The sequence below is a fragment of the Mizuhopecten yessoensis genome, unplaced genomic scaffold, assembly GCF_002113885.1.
Source record: "Mizuhopecten yessoensis strain PY_sf001 unplaced genomic scaffold, ASM211388v2 scaffold1951, whole genome shotgun sequence".
Taxonomy (NCBI): domain Eukaryota; kingdom Metazoa; phylum Mollusca; class Bivalvia; order Pectinida; family Pectinidae; genus Mizuhopecten; species Mizuhopecten yessoensis.
Genome location: NW_018404303.1, coordinates 422,808 through 445,637, shown reverse-complemented (window position 1 = coordinate 445,637; position 22,830 = coordinate 422,808). Strand labels below are relative to the sequence as shown.

General features: G+C 37.3%; 1 protein-coding gene across 2 annotated transcripts in view; it reads right to left on the bottom strand.

Annotated features, from left to right (window-relative positions):
- LOC110443219 (ubiquitin carboxyl-terminal hydrolase 15-like) overlaps nucleotides 1-17,008 on the bottom strand; it is a 48,127-nt gene extending 31,119 nt beyond the window's left edge. For both annotated transcript variants that reach the window (XR_002462088.1, XM_021487289.1), the window contains exons 1-9: nucleotides 16,885-17,008; nucleotides 12,548-12,675; nucleotides 9,810-9,919; nucleotides 9,164-9,308; nucleotides 8,035-8,180; nucleotides 5,107-5,162; nucleotides 4,863-4,904; nucleotides 2,803-2,986; nucleotides 783-956 (exon numbers count right to left, since the gene is read on the bottom strand). Coding sequence is in view for 1 of the 2 variants with exons in the window: in XM_021487289.1 (XP_021342964.1) it covers nucleotides 783-956; nucleotides 2,803-2,986; nucleotides 4,863-4,904; nucleotides 5,107-5,162; nucleotides 8,035-8,180; nucleotides 9,164-9,308; nucleotides 9,810-9,919; nucleotides 12,548-12,675; nucleotides 16,885-17,003 (1,104 nt within the window). In the remaining variant the exon portion in view is untranslated. The remainder of the gene's footprint in view (nucleotides 1-782; nucleotides 957-2,802; nucleotides 2,987-4,862; nucleotides 4,905-5,106; nucleotides 5,163-8,034; nucleotides 8,181-9,163; nucleotides 9,309-9,809; nucleotides 9,920-12,547; nucleotides 12,676-16,884) is intronic.
- Nucleotides 17,009-22,830: the final 5,822 nt, after the last annotated feature.

The window sequence follows — 22,830 nt, the reverse complement described above, 5'->3', positions numbered from 1 at the left end:
TGTTCCACATACTCTTATGAATGTACTTGTCTTTGTAAACACAAGCAATGGTTATTTGCTCCATACTAGCCAGATATTGCTCCATGTACAATGGTTATTTGCTCCATACTAGCCAGATATTGCTCCATGTACAATGGTTATTTGCTCCATACTAGCCAGATATTGCTCCATGTACAATGGTTATTTGCTCCATACTAGCCAGATATTGCTCCATGTACAATGGTTATTTGCTCCATACTAGCCAGATATTGCTCCATGTACAATGGTTATTTGCTCCATACTAGCCAGATATTGCTCCATGTACAATGGTTATTTGCTCCATACTAGCCAGATATTGCTCCATGTACAATGGTTATTTGCTCCATACTAGCCAGATATTGCTCCATGTACAATGGTTATTTGCTCCATACTAGCCAGATATTGCTCCATGTACAATGGTTATTTGCTCCATACTAGCCAGATATTGATCCATATACAGGATATTTCACACACATATTCCAGGTACAGGTTGTTTTGTAAATACAACGTATGTTGATTTGTAACTTATACAGAAAAACAGCATCCGGGCTAGACAATAAGGGCAACCCCATAGTCTCGAACTGGACTGTAGTAGTTCTAAAAACTACTAGCCCGATAATTCAACTTATCATGTTGAATTATATTGGGTTGGTGGAAATTGTGTATGGACTAGTAAAATCGGAAACTATAAGCCCGACTGACTAGTGTTTCCAATAATTTCTAGCCCTGAGCACCGTTTTAGGCATTGTTCAGTAGGGTCTTACCTTGAAGTTCCGTGGAGCTGTGTAGCTGTACTTGCCAGACCAGAGTGTTTTGACAAGCTCTGCAAATGAACGAGCAATTTCACCTCTCATGCCCAGAGGATTGTCCTCATTCACTTCATCCACCCATTCATCATTGAGAAAGTACTGGGTCAGCATAGGCACATTACTCATACACTGAAATACAATGCATACAATAGTACATTACTCATACACTGAAATACAATGTATACAATAGCACATTACTCATACACCGAAATACAATGTATACAAAAGCACATTACTCATACACTGAAATACAATGTATACAATAGTAAATTACTCATACACTGAAGTACAATGTATACAATAGTCCATTACTCATATACTGACATACAATGTATACAATAGTAAATTACTCATACACTGAAATAAAATGTATACAATAGTACATCAGTACTACAATGAAATACAATGTATACAATAGCACATTAATCATACACTGAAATACAATGTATATAATAGTACATTACTCATACACTGAAATACAATGTATACAATAGTACATCACTCATATACTGAAATACAATGTATACAATAGTACATCAGTACTACAATGAAATACAATGTTTATACATGTACAATGAACTACAATATATGTACTGGTATAATTAGGCACTGGCAAATTTCTCAAACAACTAAATACAACATACATACTGATACATTAGTCACACACTGAAATATACATTGATACATTACTCATACAACTAAATACAACATACACACTGATACATTTGTCACACACTGAAATATACATTGATACATTACTCATACAAATAAATACAACATACACACTGATACATTAGTCACACACTGAAATATACATTGATACATTACTCATACAACTAAATACAACATACAAACTGATACATTTGTCACACACTGAAATATACATTGATACATTACTCATACAACTAAATACAACATACATACTGATACATTAATCACACACTGAAATATACATTGATACATTACTCATACAAATAAATACAACATACACACTGATACATTAGTCACACACTGAAATATACATTGATACATTACTCATACAAATAAATACAACATACACACTGATACATTAGTCACACACTGAAATATACATTGATACATTACTCATACAAATAAATACAACATACACACTGATACATTAGTCACACACTGAAATATACATTGATAAATTACTCATAATTTGAAAGACACATGGACATACTGATACTTAAAATATTCTCAAAAGGGCCTCAAATATTGTAATTGTCAATCTGTTAATAACCATATCCTGCCCAAGGGTGTAGAGAAAATAGTATAAAATGTTTTAATTTTTCGATAATCTGTTCTGTATTTCACACTCCCTCAAAAAAGGTCTATTAAACGTCCATGTAGGTCTAAGTACAGGAAGCAGTCTATGTTACCTTGGCTGGCTAACACACACATCCCCTTTACCAAAATAAGTACAGGAAGCAGTCTATGCTACCTTGGCTGGCTAACACACACATCCCCTTTACCAACATAAGTACAGGAAGCAGTCTATGTTACCTTAGCTCGCTAACACACACATCCCCTTTACCTCTATGTTACCTTAGCTCGCTAACACACACATCCCCTTTACCAACATAAGTACAGGAAGCAGTCTATGTTACCTAAGCTGGCTAACACACACATCCCCTTTACCAACATAAGAACAGGAAGCAATCTATGTTACCTTGGCTGGCTAACACACACATCCCCTTTACCAACATAAGGACTCATTGCAAGTGGGTTGTTACAGCTTCATATACACAATCAATGAAATGTTTGTGACATTTCAGAGATTGGTATATGTACGTATGATCTGTGGTTGCCGATTTCTTTACCTGGGACTCTTACTGCTTCATTTCTGATTGGCTGAAATGCCACACATAAACTCGTCACTGGTTGTGCTATATGAAGCTGTGTATCATCTTTCCTTACAAACCTGAATTTTTAAGAATAAGTTTATACAACTTACCTGTAGGGCAGAGTTCATGAAGCAAGTGTTGCCTAAATTGGCTAGCCCACACAGCCCTGGGGTGGCATGGCCCCGCCCTGGTTCGTAGCTACTGGAGCTGTTGTAATAACTGTTGTATGAGGTCCCTCCACTCCCACCGTAGCCAGAACTCGACTCATGACTGGAACTCCCTACACTATTGGATCTATTAAAAATAAGACAGGTATTGAGCACATAGAAAATTCAAATTTCAATCCATAAATCATATCTTTAATGGATTATGTGAAATAACCTATATATATCATGCACCATTCCTAGTGAAAGATAACAATTTTGACTCCTTTTCACATACAATCAGAACGAAAATTTTAAGGTATGCAACCCTAATTCTTCTATTCAGATAACAAAATTGTTATTTTATTTAAAGTAAACTTTGGGTAATACCTGAATTTTTTTCTGTGTTAATGAAATCATCTAGACAAAACTATAGTAACATAGGTTTGAATACAAAAATCTGAAATTCAATGTGTGACATTTAAATCGGCTGGTGATCAGTGTAACGGCAAATAAAACAACAGAAATTTTAAAGAGATCTGTGTTGTAAGTGTGTATACCATTAGAGGTACTACTATGACAGATCTGTGTTGTAAGTGTGTATACCATTAGAGGTACTACTATGAGAGATCTGTGTTGTAAGTGTGTAGACCATTAGAGGTACTACTATGACAGATCTGTGTTGTAAGTGTGTATACCATTAGAGGTACTACTATGACAGATCTGTGTTGTAAGTGTGTATACCATTAGAGGTACTACTATGACAGATCTGTGTTGTAAGTGTGTATACCATTAGAGGTACTACTATGACAGATCTGTGTTGTAAGTGTGTATACCATTAGAGGTACTACTATGACAGATCTGTGTTGTAAGTGTGTATACCATTAGAGGTACTACTATGACAGATCTGTGTTGTAAGTGTGTATACCATTAGAGGTACTACTATGACAGATCTGTGTTGTAAGTGTGTATACCATTAGAGGTACTACTATGACAGATCTGTGTTGTAAGTGTGTATACCATTAGAGGTACTACTATGACAGATCTGTGTTGTAAGTGTGTATACCATTAGAGGTACTACTATGACAGATCTGTGTTGTAAGTGTGTATACCATTAGAGGTACTACTATGACAGATCTGTGTTGTAAGTGTGTATACCATTAGAGGTACTACTATGACAGATCTGTGTTGTAAGTGTGTATACCATTAGAGGTACTACTATGACAGATCTGTGTTGTAAGTGTGTATACCATTAGAGGTACTACTATGACAGATCTGTGTTGTAAGTGTGTATACCATTAGAGGTACTACTATGACAGATCTGTGTTGTAAGTGTGTATACCATTAGAGGTACTACTATGACAGATCTGTGTTGTAAGTGTGTATACCATTAGAGGTACTACTATGACAGATCTGTGTTGTAAGTGTGTATACCATTAGAGGTACTACTATGACAGATCTGTGTTGTAAGTGTGTATACCATTAGAGGTACTACTATGACAGATCTGTGTTGTAAGTGTGTATACCATTAGAGGTACTACTATGACAGATCTGTGTTGTAAGTGTGTATACCATTAGAGGTACTACTATGACAGATCTGTGTTGTAAGTGTGTATACCATTAGAGGTACTACTATGACAGATCTGTGTTGTAAGTGTGTATACCATTAGAGGTACTACTATGACAGATCTGTGTTGTAAGTGTGTATACCATTAGAGGTACTACTATGACAGATCTGTGTTGTAAGTGTGTATACCATTAGAGGTACTACTATGACAGATCTGTGTTGTAAGTGTGTATACCATTAGAGGTACTACTATGACAGATCTGTGTTGTAAGTGTGTATACCATTAGAGGTACTACTATGACAGATCTGTGTTGTAAGTGTGTAGACCATTAGAGGTACTACTATGACAGATCTGTGTTGTAAGTGTGTAGACCATTAGAGGTACTACTATGACAGATCTGTGTTGTAAGTGTGTAGACCATTAGAGGTACTACTTACTATGACAGATTTGGATTCTTACCTCGAGTTTGTACTAGTAGAGGTTGACGTGTAAGTACTGGTACTGAAAATTAAAATATGAAATATTAATGCAAACTCAAACAAATCAAACAACGTTCCTAAAAACATATTTCTTTTTGGACAGGCAGGCTTAACCACTGACACGGTATATGTATGTAGTAAGTGGTGAACAGATAATAATTACGATGATTTGCCTGTTTACCTTTTAGTGAACAGATAATGGTTCAATTGAATTGTCTGTTTACCTTTTAGCCTGTCTTGGCCAAGTCCCATCTTCATTCTTCTCCTCTATCACAATCGTCTGACAACAAAAAAGGAATCAGTTAGAATGTATCGTCAGCAATTAATCACTTTTATATTTTTCCTCATGCTGATTGTAAAGGTCTGGAATGTAGAATTTGAAGTGATGTCTGTAATAGTGTTAAGCTACTTTAGATATGTAGCAGTGAGTTCTAGTACATAAATCCTGTCTCCAATGGTCTTAAGGACTTAGAAATTACTCATTTTCACTGAGCAAATCTTGGTTTTATAACAGGGTCCTGGTGTCGAAGATATTTGCTATCAGACTGTGAGTGACGGAAACGATGGCTCTGATGCTTACCTGTCCTGTGTAGAGTCAAGTATTCTGTAACGATGGCTCTGATCCTTACCTGTCCTGTGTAGAGTCAAGTATTCTGTAACAATGACTCTGATCCTTACCTGTCCTGTGTAGAGTCCAGCATCCTATAACAATGGCTCTGATCCTTACCTGTCCTGTGTAGAGTCCAGCATCCTATAACAATGACTCTGATCCTTACCTGTCCTGTGTAGAGTCAAGTATCCTGTAACAATGACTCTGATCCTTACCTGTCCTGTGTACAGTCCAGCATCCTATAACAATGGCTCTGATCCTTACCTGTCCTGTGTAGAGTCCAGCTACCTGTAACAATGGCTCTGATGCTTACCTGTCCTGTGTACAGTCCAGTATCCTGTGACAATGACTCTGATCCTTACCTGTCCTGTGTAGAGTCAAGTATCCTGTAACTATGGCTCTGATCCTTACCTGTCCTGTGTACAGTCCAGTATCCTATAACTATGGCTCTGATCCTTACCTGTCCTGTGTAGAGTCAAGTATCCTGTAACTATGGCTCTGATCCTTACCTGTCCTGTGTAGAGTCAAGTATCCTATAACTATGGCTCTGATCCTTACCTGTCCTGTGTAGAGTCAAGTATCCTGTAACTATGGCTCTGATCCTTACCTGTCCTGTGTAGAGTCAAGTATCCTGTAACTATGGCTCTGATCCTTACCTGTCCTGTGTAGAGTCAAGTATCCTGTAACTATGGCTCTGATCCTTACCTGTCCTGTGTAGAGTCAAGTATCCTGTAACTATGGCTCTGATCCTTACCTGTCCTGTGTAGAGTCAAGTATCCTGTAACTATGGCTCTGATCCTTACCTGTCCTGTGTAGAGTCAAGTATCCTATAACGATGACTCGGATCCTTACCTGTCCTGTGTAGAGTCCAGTATCCTGTAACGATGGCTCTGATCCTACCTGTCCTGTGTAGAGTCAAGTATTCTGTAACGATGGCTCTGATCCTTACCTGTCCTGTGTAGAGTCAAGTATTCTGTATTGATGACTCGGATCCTTACCTGTCCTGTGTACAGTCCAGTATCCTGTAACAATGACTCTGAGCCTTAGCTGTCCTGTGTAGAGTCAAGTATCCTATAACGATGACTCGGATCCTTACCTGTCCTGTGTACAGTCCAGTATCCTGTAACAATGACTCTGAGCCTTACCTGTCCTGTGTAGAGTCAAGTATCCTATAACGATGACTCGGATCCTTACCTGTCCTGTGTACAGTCCAGTATCCTGTAACAATGACTCTGAGCCTTACCTGTCCTGTGTAGAGTCAAGTATCCTATAACGATGACTCGGATCCTTACCTGTCCTGTGTACAGTCCAGTATCCTGTAACAATGACTCTGAGCCTTACCTGTCCTGTGTAGAGTCAAGTATCCTATAACGATGACTCGGATCCTTACCTGTCCTGTGTACAGTCCAGTATCCTGTAACAATGACTCTGATCCTTACCTGTCCTGTGTAGAGTCAAGTATCCTATAACGATGACTCGGATCCTTACCTGTCCTGAGTACAGTCCAGTATCCTGTAACAATGGCTCTGATGCTTACCTGTCCTGTGTAGAGTCAAGTATCCTATAACGATGACTCGGATCCTTACCTGTCCTGTGTAGAGTCCAGTATTCTGTAACGATGGCTCTGATCCTTACCTGTCCTGTGTAGAGTCCAGCATCCTATAACAATGACTCTGATCCTTAGCTGTCCTGTGTAGAGTCAAGTATCCTGTAACGATGGCTCTGATCCTTACCTGTCCTGTGTTGAGTCCAGCATCCTGTAACAATGACTCTGATCCTTACCTGTCCTGTGTAGAGTCCATCATCCTGTAACAATGGCTCTGATCCTTACCTGTCCTGTGTAGAGTCCAGCATCCTGTAACAATGACTCTGATCCTTACCTGTCCTGTGTAGAGTCCATCATCCTGTAACAATGGCTCTGATCCTTACCTGTCCTGTGTAGAGTCCATCATCCTATAACAATGGCTCTGATCCTTACCTGTCCTGTGTAGAGTCAAGTATTCTGTAACGATGACTCGGATCCTTACCTGTCCTGTGTAGAGTCCATCATCCTGTAACAATGACTCTGATCCTTACCTGTCCTGTGTAGAGTCCATCATCCTGTAACAATGGCTCTGATCCTTACCTGTCCTGTGTAGAGTCCATCATCCTATAACAATGGCTCTGATCCTTACCTGTCCTGTGTAGAGTCAAGTATTCTGTAACGATGACTCGGATCCTTACCTGTCCTGTGTAGAGTCCATCATCCTGTAACAATGACTCGGATCCTTACCTGTCCTGTGTAGAGTCCATCATCCTGTAACAATGGCTCTGATCCTTACCTGTCCTGTGTAGAGTCCATCATCCTGTAACAATGGCTCTGATCCTTACCTGTCCTGTGTAGAGTCCAGCATCCTGGAACGATGGCTCTGATGCCTACCTGTCCTGTGTTGAGTCCAGATAGCTCTTATCCTTACCTGTCCTGTGTAGAGTCAAGTATCCTGTAATGATGGCTCTGATCCTTACCTGTCCTGTATACAGTCCAGATATCTTTGATCCTTACCTGTCCTGTGTAGAGTCCAGCTTCCTGTAGTGTGTGCTCCGGTTTGTTTAGATGCTCATATGTACTGGCCATGTACTTATTCCATAACCTCACTTCCTTCTCCTCCGGGATTTCAAACGTATTTCTCATTTCCTTCTCAATATTTTCTGTGGATATATATTTAATTGCACAAAATACAAACTGTGACTCTTAAGATATACAGGTGTTAATTTGTAAATCAAATACAATTTTTTGCAAAATAGACCTTATTAATTACCATATTCATTGTAGTTAACACCCAGGGCACTTAAAAACTTAGCTTATATATGGGGGGGACTTATTAGGACAACAAAATGTGAGTTATGATAGAACAAATTGTTCAACTTAACCGTTGCTACAGTAAACAGAAGGATATTATTAACATTCCAGGTCTGGGCTGGGGAGAGAGTTTATACAATTTCAATTCCTCCTGATAAAGGGGAGAGGTGCTTATATTGGGGACCGGCGCTAATTACAGCGAGTATGGTAACACTGAATCATATTTGTAATCAATGGAAGACCAGTGAAGCATTGTCTTAAAACATTCATCTTTGTAAAACTAAAAGATATATTCAATATTAGTACATTCTTTAAAACTATCGTTTATGCATCAATATATACAAACGACAAATGCATGACTTCTAGTCAGTTTTGTTAAGTCCAATCCCAGAAATCAGTTGTTTAATATTCAATTAAAATGAGTTTTCATAAAAACCGAGCGATATACAATTTCTACTGTTGCCCCTGTTAAGGTCATTACGAGACTCCTTCAAACTGGACAAGTTAGGGCTTTATCACAAAGCTATGTACCAGGCTCATGTTTCACAAGTGTAACTTAACTTAAAGAAATTTCTGAACTTAAGATTTTTCAACTGGAATGCATTACATAAGTTCAGAAATTTCCTTAAATCTTTACCCTTTCACCCCTTTGTAAGTTTAGTAAACTCATGGTCCATTATGGTCTACAGTGATGAAAGGGTTAAGGAACATTTGCAAAACTGGAACAAAGAATAATCATTTCAGAACACACATTAACTTATCCAATCAACATCCACGATCCTTTTGTCTAGTGCAGTTAATATTTTCAATCCAAAATGTTGGTGGTACATACCTATTGTAGCGACTCTACTAAATTGTTTGGTTATCACAGTTTCCAGGTCAGAGTTCCGACACAGTTTTACATCCAGCAGGTACACCTCCACCTTGAAGTGTTTTACAAATGTTCCCTGCTCAATAACACCACGACATATGGATTCCTATAAGAGACAAGAACATTTTGAATTCAAATACTCAAACGCTTAAGTCAACCAAATTGACATGTACACACATCAATAATGGAAGAAATTATATTTCTGTAAAATAACACAATTTTATGCTTCATTTTTCATTTGTAAGAGTAGTTTTTTCTGCAACACCATTTTCAATAATTCATGCTAGTCATCCAGAAAAGTTGCAAAAAGAAACAGAAAAGGCCAATAATTTATCTTATTTCACAGTTCAGCAAAGGGCATTAACTTTGTCCTGCTAACACGTTCATTGCTTAAAACGTTGAAAATGCAATTTCAGTTACTATTTAATCTATATATAGCCTAATTCAGCATTTCATAATTTCATTACAAATATTTTAATCAGGAAATGGTTTGTTTCCTTATGAAAAGACTTTAAAACTGTTTTCAGAAAAGTCCTTTTGCCCAGATTAAAAGAATTGATAGTATGTATATGAGTTTTTTAGAGGGTGTACATATGCTTATAATTACCTGTTCCTTTGCTAAACCATACCAGGCAAGCATTTTGTCCCAAGCCTCCTCTGGTAGAAGCATGTAGTCCAGCTCCTCTATCAGATGTGGTTTCAGACCCCCTTCCTCCTCTAAAAACACGAGAATTCATTTGTTAATCACTAAATGTAGTAATGACACACAGAAATAAGGAAGAATAGAAAATACATACACTGTATATTTTATGGGCGGATTGGTCGAGTGGTTAACACTCCGGCCTTCCAAGCAGGCGGCCGAGGTTCGATCCCCAAGTCGCCGTACGCATGGAATATTAGAGAAAATGTTTTTCTCCTGCCCACACAACTCCAACAACCCAGGTGGAGTATAAAATGGTCTGGGGTGGGTGTTGCGGTATCTGTGCTGTAGCATTCAAGTGAGGTGGCACTATAAATGATACCGTTGGAAGCACGGTCCCACTACAAACAGAACACAATACTACTCCAGAACACACACAGGCATACACACATAGGGAGATATTAGCCAGGTGGCATAGGACTAGTAGTTAGCGCCTGATAAGGCAGCTCCTGCGAATTCCTCAATATTGTATTGATTAATATATATGCTAATTGTATTGACTGTATTAAAATTGTATATGTACTGTAAAGCGCTTTAGAGTGGCTTATGTTAGCTAGCTAGATAGGGCGCTATATCAAATGTTGTATATTTATTTATTTATATCCCTGCCAGCAGATGTACAATATTTAAATACTAGAAAATGTCTGTAAGACAAAAATGTCCCTAGTCTACTTCAAAGCAACGTAACCCTGAAATATTGACTTATTTGAAGTAATCACATACCTAACCTCTGTCTACAGTTTGATCAAAATATAATTAAGCTGCTAGATTGACGTTGAGTTGGTTTTCAACTTTTTATGAATGGTAACGATGACCTTGACCTTTGAACTGTCAAATGCAAACTTATCTGAGGTAGTCTTGTACTGTACCTCTGTATAAAATTAGCAAAATCTGTTAAGGAATGAGGTTTCTAGAGCGATGATGCTGAATCAGGACTAGACTGGAGGGAACAAACATGGGTAGCCATAACACTATACCCCCCCCCCCCCCCCCCAAATTCCTCACTTGCATAAAATGGTGAGGGCATTCCTTTGCCAGGGGAAATATATGACATTAAAATATTAAATAATCCCTGACAAGCAGATGTACGATACTTATAGCAACATGTACCCTCTGAATTTAAATATCCAACACAGACATTCCTACTTAAGTAGTTACAATTTGAATCCTCTGTCGTACCGACATTTCTTTCAAACAAACACATCTCAGGTCATTTTTTTGTGTTTATGAGGTTCTTTTTTATAAATGAGTATGATTTCAATACAAAATCTTCTTTTTTCACTCTGAAAAAGGACACAAACATGTTTGTCCTATAATAACGATACCCACACATGTACAACTAGACATTAATAGGGTAATCCACTAAAGAACCTAAGTAAGCCATCTAATCCCCACCCAGGGATCAGGTTATAAACCCACTAGGTGCTGTGCCCGGGGATTTTATTGTAATTAGGTTAAAGGATTTCCTAGTCATCTTTTTACTTTATTTACTTTATTCACAGATGATTTTATTTATATATTAACTTATGTTACTGAAAACTTTTAAATCATTTATAAAAAGTTGTGAATTAGATACAAGATACTCAGTGAAAGCTTATAGGATATGTTATATCATCAAACCCAGAGATGGTGAGTGAACCAGACACAGAAACAACATATTTACTCCAGAGTTTCCTATTAACACATATGTAGCAGAACTGGACTGGGTCGATTGTTGGCGACCAGGTAGCTCAATTGGTAGAGCGTTCGTCTAGAGTTCAGAGGGTCCTGGGTTCGAACCCCAATGTGGTTGTTGCATTTCTCTTTCTCCTGTTACAAAATTGACAAGCTTGCCAACCCTTGTTTCAAGCACTGAGTACGCTTAGCAAGGGGATACCTGAACATGGGTCATAAATAGTTGAGTCTTAGGACCGATGACTTAGAAAAAGGAGGGAGGAATGTAGCGGAACTGGACTGTGTCAATCGTCGGCGACCAGGTATACGTAGCTCATTTGGAAGAGCGTCCTTCTAGAGTTCAGAAGGTTCCAGGTTCGCACCCCGGTCTGGCCGTGCATTTTTCTCTCTCCCGTTATTCTGCATATCAACCGGAGTACTTCTAAAATCAGCTTGTCTTGTAAATTTTCTATGATCAGGACAGGCATTGGGGCATCCTTGATAGTTGGGGGGAGGGGTTACACTCACTTTTGCTCTCTGCACCCCTGGAATATGTCCTAACAAAATCAAAGGCTCAGCGTATGCTACCTTGTGGATGATACAAGAAGTCTAGTTTTATCCTTCGAAGTACAACAAAAGAATTTCGCGGCCCTGTATCGGTAAAATTGTCTGGCTTTGAAGCCATGCGTCACTCCTCTGGAATCTTCAAAGGACAGGTATCAACCTAGTGATTGGTCTTCTTTATTTTTACCCAAAACCAATCAAATATCTTTCTTAATGCCTTCAATTTTGCTTTGACATATTCCAGGGGTGCAGAGAGAGTAAGTGAGCTAACCCCTGGATATCGAGGATGGCAGTGGGGTGGCAAGGTAAAGGCATTGTGGTTAGCCAGTGTCCCGCAAGTCTGTCAGTTCCATTTCAGTTTCATTGTCTGACCAATCAAATGATATCCAATATAAATAATGTGTCATACATGCAATACTTAAGCCTACCTTTGACAAGTGGACAGTTGTCCATTGGTCCTGGGTGCGAATTCTGTTCTCCGACACTGAACGAGTCCCAGCTATCATACCCGACATACTTCTTCCACTGTTTGTACCACTTAGTGTCCAACAGGTACCTGATACATACAAAAACAATTATGGAAGCTTGATTTTATACCTATACATAAGTTAAAGTAAATCTTATTATTAGGGCTGTCACAATATATCGGAAAACAGGTATATCGCAATACACGGCTATATCGTATTGTACCACAATACAGAGATGAAATATTGCTGTATTGAAATATTTTTTTAAAAGCTTATTTTTACGTATCTCAATCTGCTTGGTAATCTAACTTTGCAACTTACTACAAATTCTAACAGATATGCTAATACGCAGAAAACAGGCTTTTAATAGTGGTGGGAACAAATGTTGTAATCAATGGTTGGTTTGACAAAAATCTTAAATCCATGTGATCCATATTATATATGATTAGGTTTGATAACATTCTGACAACTTATAAAATCGAGCACATCTTTCCTATGACAATATATCGGGATACGTATTGCAATATATTCAATCTGTATTGCGATATATCGTGATACACTCTTGGCATATTGTGACACCCCTACTAATTATAGTGATAATGTAGAAACATAAATGTGAACATAAATTCATGCATATTGAATTGCTTACCCTTCTCTATCAAATATTTCATTATTAAGTGTAATAAAATAATTACGTAATTGTTGAAATAGCACAAACTAATATAATGTGTTATAACACCTATAAGTTCCTAGCAATGAAATAAGATTACGAATCCATAATGAATGGCAAACATGAATGGGTTTTTTCTGGGGTTTTTTTTCTTACTTCCTCAAAAAATCTGATAGAATCTATAACTCACTTCTAAGTACGGATGTCGAACCGGTCAGATTTTGGTAATCGGTTACTCGAACAGTATTCTGATAGAGTAACTGGTTAATCGGTCAATTTGGTAATCAAACAATAAACATTGACAATATGGTAGATGTTTAGCAAATGTTCTATCTAAAACATACTTACATCACATACATACAGGTATAATATTAATAATAAGCATGATAATTCTTGCGTATTTCAAGCTTAACACAGGAAAAAGTTTAATACATGTTGCCCCAGTAAATATTTCATGGACAACAAATGTACAGTAAGGTGGGATTCAATTAGTTTATATCTGCACTCGAAATCAGATGCGGTAATATTGTTCTTTAGAACAAAATTTGGTTGACAAACGATGAAATACATGCTTATAATTACTCATTCAAGTGTGTACTCTTCCAATTATATTTACATCTCACATGTTAATTAATATAAGTGAGTTCTATCTCTAAAAGTTGATGTTTCACAACTTTTATTCTGACTTCCTTTTAAGACATGTTCAGGTTTTTTGTGGTGCTGGTGGCATCTCTTTGTTTATCTTTACATTATTACAAAAACGACACTAACATGTCAGCTTGAACACTGTTTTATTACAAAACTATTCTATTTTGGTCGCATCTATAGATAATTTGTAGGTTTAAGCCAGGGAAACATGGGGCTCTCCATAGGGTTAAATAAATGTCCGACTATTCTGTTATTAGTTTGGTAACCGGTTCATGGTCTTTCGACCGAGTAACCGGTTAACCTAACCGTTGACAACCTGACTGCTAAGCATTCCATCGGAGTTCACAAGCAGATCATGAAATCAAGATAGGTAAAGTCACTTGTATGAGAACCTCCATGTACTGGTATGTGATAAAGCTGGTGTGAAAACTACACTACCAATTACATAGCATCATTAATATCCCTGGGGCAAAAACAACAAGTCTGATGTACCTGGGCCAGCAAAATTTGTCTAGAACATTTTTTTTCCCACAAAAGAAAAGTAGATGGTTAATAATGAACAACTCCAAGGTATTGAAGAAACATTACTTCATTATTATCTTTAATATAAATCACTAATAACATATCAAATTTCAGCTTAAATTTCAGTTGTTACACCTACTCCAAATTGTATTTTAATACACAAACTTTTTGTCAGCACGTAAAGCCCGGTCAGTCGGTCTATACCAAACAATTTTTATTTTTATTTTTGGCCTTACAGCTGGCCATGACAATGGTCTAAAACATATGAACCAATGATGTCTATTAGTGATGGGCTGATGATCGATTATAATCGAAAATCAATCGGTTTGTACTTTCTGATTCCAATTATCGATTACAAATTCCATTATCGATATAATCGGTTATTCAATAAAATCGAAATGTTAGATGTCTTCGATGTAAAAAATGTATTGAAAGTTATGCATTCTTATGATTTTTACTATATGATTGATAAAACTGCATAAAAACTGCTTGCATTATAAAAGAACGAAACCTAGAGTAGAGTTAATAACTCTGCGTTTTGATGTTAACTTATGGTAGTGTTCTCACTTTATTTGGATATTCGTCCCATATAATTATGAAGCGATCATGCAATCGATCATCGATCGGTTTACTACTTCCAAACTTTTACACACCTATTATTGATTATTATTTTAAACTGATTGTCCATCACTAATGTCCATCTTTACAGAATGCCTGGTGCTGAACCTTCATCACTACCTGCTGGTTTGTATTGTTTGTATAATTCTGGAACAGTTGCAGTTCATATACATGTAATAAGACTCGACTCATTCACCCCTGAAGACACATTTGAACTATTCTAGTTCAAAGGTTGGAATAGTTCAATATGAAATTTCAGGGGTGAATGAGTTAACCTCCTATTCATGTATCCAGATTCCAGGAAAGCATTCAAATGCATGATATATCAATGGAAATTTAATGAAGAATCCAGAATATTACCATTGCTTGTTTGTAAATGTGGCAGAGACGATATTTGTGATATCTATATGTTTAGGTTTTATTATAATATTACGGTATATACATATGTTCCGATATAGTATTAGCGATTTTTATATTGTGGTATAGTAAATAGTTCCTTATTTTGGCCTCTTGGATTGGTTTGGTTATATGTATTTTCATCATTGGTTAGTTTTGTAAGTTATCCCGTTGTCACCTCTTGGATTAGCCAATGGTCAAGGTTTTATTTGTTTCCTTTGTGTGACCGGTGGTTTTGGCGCAATATTTATCAGAAACTACATGACGTCTTGACGAAGCAGACAATACATGTAAAGGACACTGAAATTACGAGTACACATAAAAAACTTGGATAATTCTGTACGACTTCAAATGGCCCTGTTCCACAAAAAGGGTTAAATCATTTATGTCAATGGAATCAGAACTACGCACAATAAATTGAGAAGAACTCTCTTAGTGTTTGTTGATGTCTTAATCTTCAAAATCCACCACTGCTACATAAATATTTAGTATTTACATGACTTTGAATAATAACAATAGATGAAGTTCTGCTTAAAATTGCACTTTGTACTTTTTCACTTGTTAAATATTTTCTTCCTTTTCCCTTCTATTAGTGTAATGTCATTGAGTGCCAAACAGATATTAAATCCTACACTGTTTTTTGGGGAATTTAAAATCAAATTAATCCAATACCCAACTGGTACATTTGTATTTTACTGTTGTAAAATGGTGAAAGTGATGTTACCACGTGATGTTACAGAATATTTTAATACTATTTCTCCATTCGAATGTTTGGGAGATTGGTATTCATTCGAGAATATTCGAACATTTGTTTCAGCTCTACTATACATTGATACTGGCTAAAAACTGCCCACTGCACGCAAATTCCAGGATTTTCCCTCTATAATACGTAATAAGAAATATTATTATTATCATGTCTGTCTGAGAGCCTCATATTGTTACATTTTCGAAGTAGTTGTCTGGGTGTTCACTTTGTTGTACAGACTTTATTTCTTAAATTCATGTCCTGTATTTCTGTTTAGAGTCTGTGAATATTCAATAGTTTTACATGTAGAACAAAACCTACCCAGTTTAACATAATGAGACAGAGAACTAGTGTAGGAAAAATGATGAAACCAGATATCAAAAACTAGGCCTAAATCTTTTTGACAACATAAAATCTATTTACAATTTCGAGTTTTCTAATAAAAACTAAATTATTACTTAGTACGAGAAATCCCTGAAGCGAAATTGATTCAGAACACTCCTTCAATGGGACGTTTTAAAAAGAATGGCCCTGAGGATGGGCGAAGTAACATTAGCCACGAAAAGTGATGACTACTGTACGATAATGCGATTTCACCACAACATTTGACACAAGAGTCAAGTTCACCGCCGACTTGTTGCCGACCACTACAAAACATAATCTGCTTTATCAACTTCTGGTATTTTGACAAATACATACCAAGTGTCTCCTTTCTTGAGAGTTTTCTTCATCAAACTTGCGATTTCTGACTTTTGTTTAGCACAATCGGGGATTTTTTCGGTGTCTTCCGACATCTCGACTACACCACCTTCGGCCATTTTAGAAAATGTCTCGAAAAGTAGACCGAAATGAAAATGAAACGGTCGATTTGATTGGCTAAGTCGAATGACGTCATTAAAAGTATGACTCATGACCTGAAATATAAAATAAATGCAGACTCCATCAAATTAGCAGCATCACGATTTCAGTGTGACACACATAAAATACTTCCTTGTTTTCATATTATTGTGATTGTTATAAAAGCGATAAGGTGCAGACATGCATTGTGCGTTCTATATTTTCCGGTAAAAATAAATGTTATAAAGTGAAAGTGAAAGTAGAAAACAAAAATGAACATTTTTATATAATATGTTTATGATTTTTGGCTAATTTGTCATTCTGACCACTACTCTGCGTTTCACTGCAGATCATCGACCAAAAAATGTATGGATGTGTGGTAAATGATAACACGTGTGATATTACCTTGCACACCATACCCGGCCTGCTTGGCTGACGACCCGGCCTTGGCCATGGGTGAGGGTACCCAAAATGGAACACTTTTTAAAGAAAAATATTAATATTTCCTATACAGTTTCTGAAAGAATACATGAATTTATGGGTTTCTGTCAAAATTCCGCTTCGAACAAAGCCATCGTGAGCAAGCTTTTTGAATTTCATTGTTGCAGAGACGTATGTAATATACTTACGTCACTGATTTTTGTTAATAAATTCATATATATGAGACGTCTATATAAATACGTCTCTGATTAAATTGTTCTGAGCGCTACACTGTAACTTGATGTTTTATTTTTTGTCACCCTGTCAATCACTGAAAACAGTTATACAAACTCGATGGTATTTAACCATATGACAAGATTAGAAGAGCAAAATGAGTCACGCCTTAACAACCACTGGCACCATGAACCATCTTTAGAAGTTTTTACCTACATATATAGCGTTGCCGGATCGACCAACTTATTTTTACCTGATGATTTATGGTCTGATGAAGAAATCAGAAAACTGTACCTTTGGGACAAACTGTGTAATGCTAAATTATCTTTTGTCAGGAAATCTCTATTTATTATTCGCTTATGTACATTCATGTTCACCCTACAATCGTTTCAAAACGCGGGCTTCATCGTAGACATTCTCCATACATGGTAAAATTTAACATCGAGACCTTTTTCGATTTTGCTTTCTCTGGTGCGTGCTGTAGAGAGCTTCAGTGGAAATCGTTTATTAAGAAAGTCACAACAAACTATTACTCTGATGTATGGTGTAAAATGTGTAAACATCGTCCCGATCTGTTATACTATAGAGCAGTTCATCGATATATTGGACCCGACTCATATGGTCTCTAACGTTGAGGTTTCCTAAAAGCACATGGCAAGTTTGTGAATTCATAAAGCTTTCCTACAGGGTTGAATTGTGAATTCATAAAGCTTTCCTACAGGGCTGAATTGTGAATTAATAAAGCTTTCCTACGGATCTGAATTCCAAAATGTGATGTGTAAACAAAAGGTTGTGAATACCGACGTTAAACATTTCATTATACAATGTCCCACATTATTCAAAAATAGAGACATCTTGCTGGAACAAATAGTTTATTTTATAAGCGTAGAAAAATATGTACAATACGATATGCTAGGGGAAGACGAAATATGCTCATTCATTCTTAGTGGAAGGAACGGTATTACTTTGGACGATGGAGACGGGGACAATCTGATGTTTGTTATACATAATGCAGGTAACAAACTCGCTGAGATGTTCCTAGAAATGAACATGCTTCTCCAGAGCAGTTCTTGAAGATAGTTTGAAGAATATAGTAGGAAAATGTATTGTTATGTACATATGTAGTGTTTATGCTGCAAATTGTTGAACGTGTTAAAAACGACAAGACCATGTTATCTCTTACAAGAGGAAATAAAGAATATCTGTCTGTCTGTCTGTCTGTCTGTGCGCCTTTCTTTGAAAAGAAACAAGAGATCGTAGACATTCTTTCAGTTCGGTATGAGGAATGATAGTGTAAAGGGTCGAAAAGTCTGGATAGATGGATTTTCAAGATGGATCAAAAGATCTTTTGAATTCTTCAAAATCAACATACCGTTTATTCCACTTCTTGAGTATACAGTATCATAATACGACTGCTACCCTGCTTTAATGGTACTGATAATGGTACTGGTACTGGTACTGATAATGGTACTGATACTGGTAATGATAATGGTACTGATAATGGTACTGATAATGGTACTGATACTGGTACTGGTACTGGTACTGATACTGGTACTGATAATGGTACTGATACTGGTACTGGTACTGATACTGGTAATGGTACTGATAATGGTACTGATACTGGTACTGATACTGATAATGGTACTGATAATGGTACTGATAATGGTAATGATACTGATAATGGTACTGATAATGGTACTGATACTGGTACTGGTACTGATAATGGTAATGATAATGGTAATGATACTGATAATGGTACTGATAATGGTACTGATACTGGTACTGATACTGGTACTGGTACTGATAATGGTACTGATACTGGTAATGATACTGATAATGGTACTGATAATGGTACTGATACTGGTACTGGTACTGATACTGGTACTGATAATGGTACTGGTACTGATACTGGTACTGATAATGGTACTGGTACTGATACTGGTACTGATAATGGTACTGGTACTGATACTGGTACTGATAATGGTACTGGTACTGATACTGGTACTGATAATGGTACTGATAATGGTACTGATACTGGTAATGATACTGGTACTGATAATGGTACTGATACTGGTACTGGTACTGATACTGGTACTGATAATGGTACTGGTACTGATAATGGTACTGATAATGGTACTGATACTGATAATGATACTGGTACTGATAATGGTACTGATACTGGTAATGATACTGGTACTGATAATGGTACTGATACTGGTACTGGTACTGATACTGGTACTGATAATGATACTGGTACTGATAATGATACTGGTACTGATACTGGTACTGATAATGGTACTGGTACTGATACTGGTACTGATAATGGTACTGGTACTGATACTGGTACTGATAATGGTACTGGTACTGATACTGGTACTGATAATGGTACTGGTACTGATACTGGTACTGATAATGGTACTGGTACTGATACTGGTACTGATAATGGTACTGGTACTGATACTGGTACTGATAATGGTACTGGTACTGATACTGGTACTGATAATGGTACTGGTACTGATACTGGTACTGATAATGGTACTGGTACTGATACTGGTACTGATAATGGTACTGGTACTGATACTGGTACTGATAATGGTACTGGTACTGATACTGGTACTGATAATGGTACTGGTACTGATACTGGTACTGATAATGGTACTGGTACTGATACTGGTACTGATAATGGTACTGGTACTGATACTGGTACTGATAATGGTACTGGTACTGATACTGGTACTGATAATGGTACTGGTACTGATACTGGTACTGATAATGGTACTGGTACTGATACTGGTACTGATAATGGTACTGGTACTGATACTGGTACTGATAATGGTACTGATAATGGTACTGATACTGGTACTGATACTGGTACTGATAATGGTACTGATACTGGTAATGATACTGGTACTGATAATGGTACTGATACTGGTACTGGTACTGATACTGGTACTGATAATGGTACTGATAATGGTACTGATACTGGTAATGATACTGGTACTGATAATGGTACTGATACTGGTACTGGTACTGATACTGGTACTGATAATGGTACTGGTACTGATAATGGTACTGATAATGGTACTGGTACTGATACTGGTACTGATAATGGTACTGATACTGGTACTGGTACTGATAATGGTACTGATAATGGTACTGATACTGGTAATGATAATGGTACTGATAATGGTACTGATACTGGTACTGGTACTGATACTGGTACTGATAATGGTACTGGCACTGATACTGGTACTGATAATGGTACTGGTACTGATACTGGTACTGATACTGGTACTGATAATGGTACTGATACTGGTACTGATACTGGTACTGATAATGGTACTGATACTGGTACTGATACTGGTAATGATAATGGTACTGATAATGGTACTGGTACTGATAATGGTACTGATAATGGTACTGGTACTGATACTGGTACTGATAATGGTACTGATACTGGTACTGGTACTGATAATGGTACTGATAATGGTACTGATACTGGTAATGATAATGGTACTGATAATGGTACTGATACTGGTACTGGTACTGATACTGGTACTGATAATGGTACTGGCACTGATACTGGTACTGATAATGGTACTGGTACTGATACTGGTACTGATACTGGTACTGATAATGGTACTGATACTGGTACTGATACTGGTACTGATAATGGTACTGATAATGGTACTGGTACTGATAATGGTACTGATAATGGTACTGGTACTGATACTGGTACTGGTACTGATAATGGTACTGATACTGGTACTGATACTGGTACTGGTACTGATAATGGTACTGATAATGGTACTGATACTGGTACTGATAATGGTACTGATAATGGTACTGATACTGGTACTGATAATGGTACTGGTACTGATAATGGTACTGATAATGGTACTGGTACTGATAATGGTACTGGTACTGGTACTGATACTGGTACTGATAATGGTAATGAGAAGTTTTGATAGTGACTTGTTTGAGCAACCAGAGAACTAGTGATAAATAGTCGTTTATAAGGATTCTTGTGAAGTTTTGGAATCCAACACAAACAAGGTAGGTCCTTATCGTGAGGAGGTTCAATCCTTGCATTAAAGCAGAATATTATCTCCGTAGAGTAATACGTCTGGTGGACCTGACGCAAGAACAACAGGACAAAGAAACAATAGACGGATAGTGGCAACATCAGATGAAGGGGCAATGGGCCAGGTAGAAGATCACATGGATGTTGAAACCAGCATTGATGTACACAGTGAAACAGACATCAATTTAAATGTTTGGGTTGCAGATAACATTAAAGGGGACATTAGCCCAATCTCCAACATGGTAATCAACAGTTAGTTGACAACTGTACACTCGATGAAACTGACATTGGTGAGCCATCTGTACACTCGATGAAACTGACATTGGTGAACCAGCTGTACAAACGATGAAACTGACAGTTGTGAACCAGCTATACAAACTGACATTGGTGAACCAGCTGTACACAAACTGACATTGGTGAGCCATCTGTACACTCGATGAAACTGACATTGGTGAACCAGTTATACACTCGATGAAACTGACATTAATGAACTGCGAGCGTGACAACAACAATCAAGGGACGGACCCAGTCTTGCGCAAAACCCATCAAATCCGTAGGATGTTGATTTTAAAGTTCTGACCACTGACGGCTTAAACGTATTCTACACTAACGTAGAAACGCCAATGGTTCCGAAGATGGAAGAACTAACACTGATTGTTGAAGAAACAAAAACAGATATTATTGCATTGACTGAGATTTTCCCTAAGCACGCGCTATTCGACCCATGACAAGAAACTTCAGGCTATAATCTGTTCAATCACAAATATTTGAAACGGAACTAGTAAGCAACTTGTATATATTGACTTCTTACATTGAATTCCACTAGTATTGAGTAGTGTATGTCTGCTCGAAATGCCTCCGGAAGCGGAGTGGATTGCATTAAGAAGCACCCCCAGAAGCGAAACAACAGTGTCTGGAATCGTGGGTTCGATCACCGGTAGAAGCACACTACTCTCTTTCCTGTTACACATGATCAGAATTTGCTGGTAATCAGCCAAAAAAATATTTCAGGTCGCTTGATCACCAACAACCCAGCATTTTCTGATCTGGGAGTGGTAGACCTATGTGAG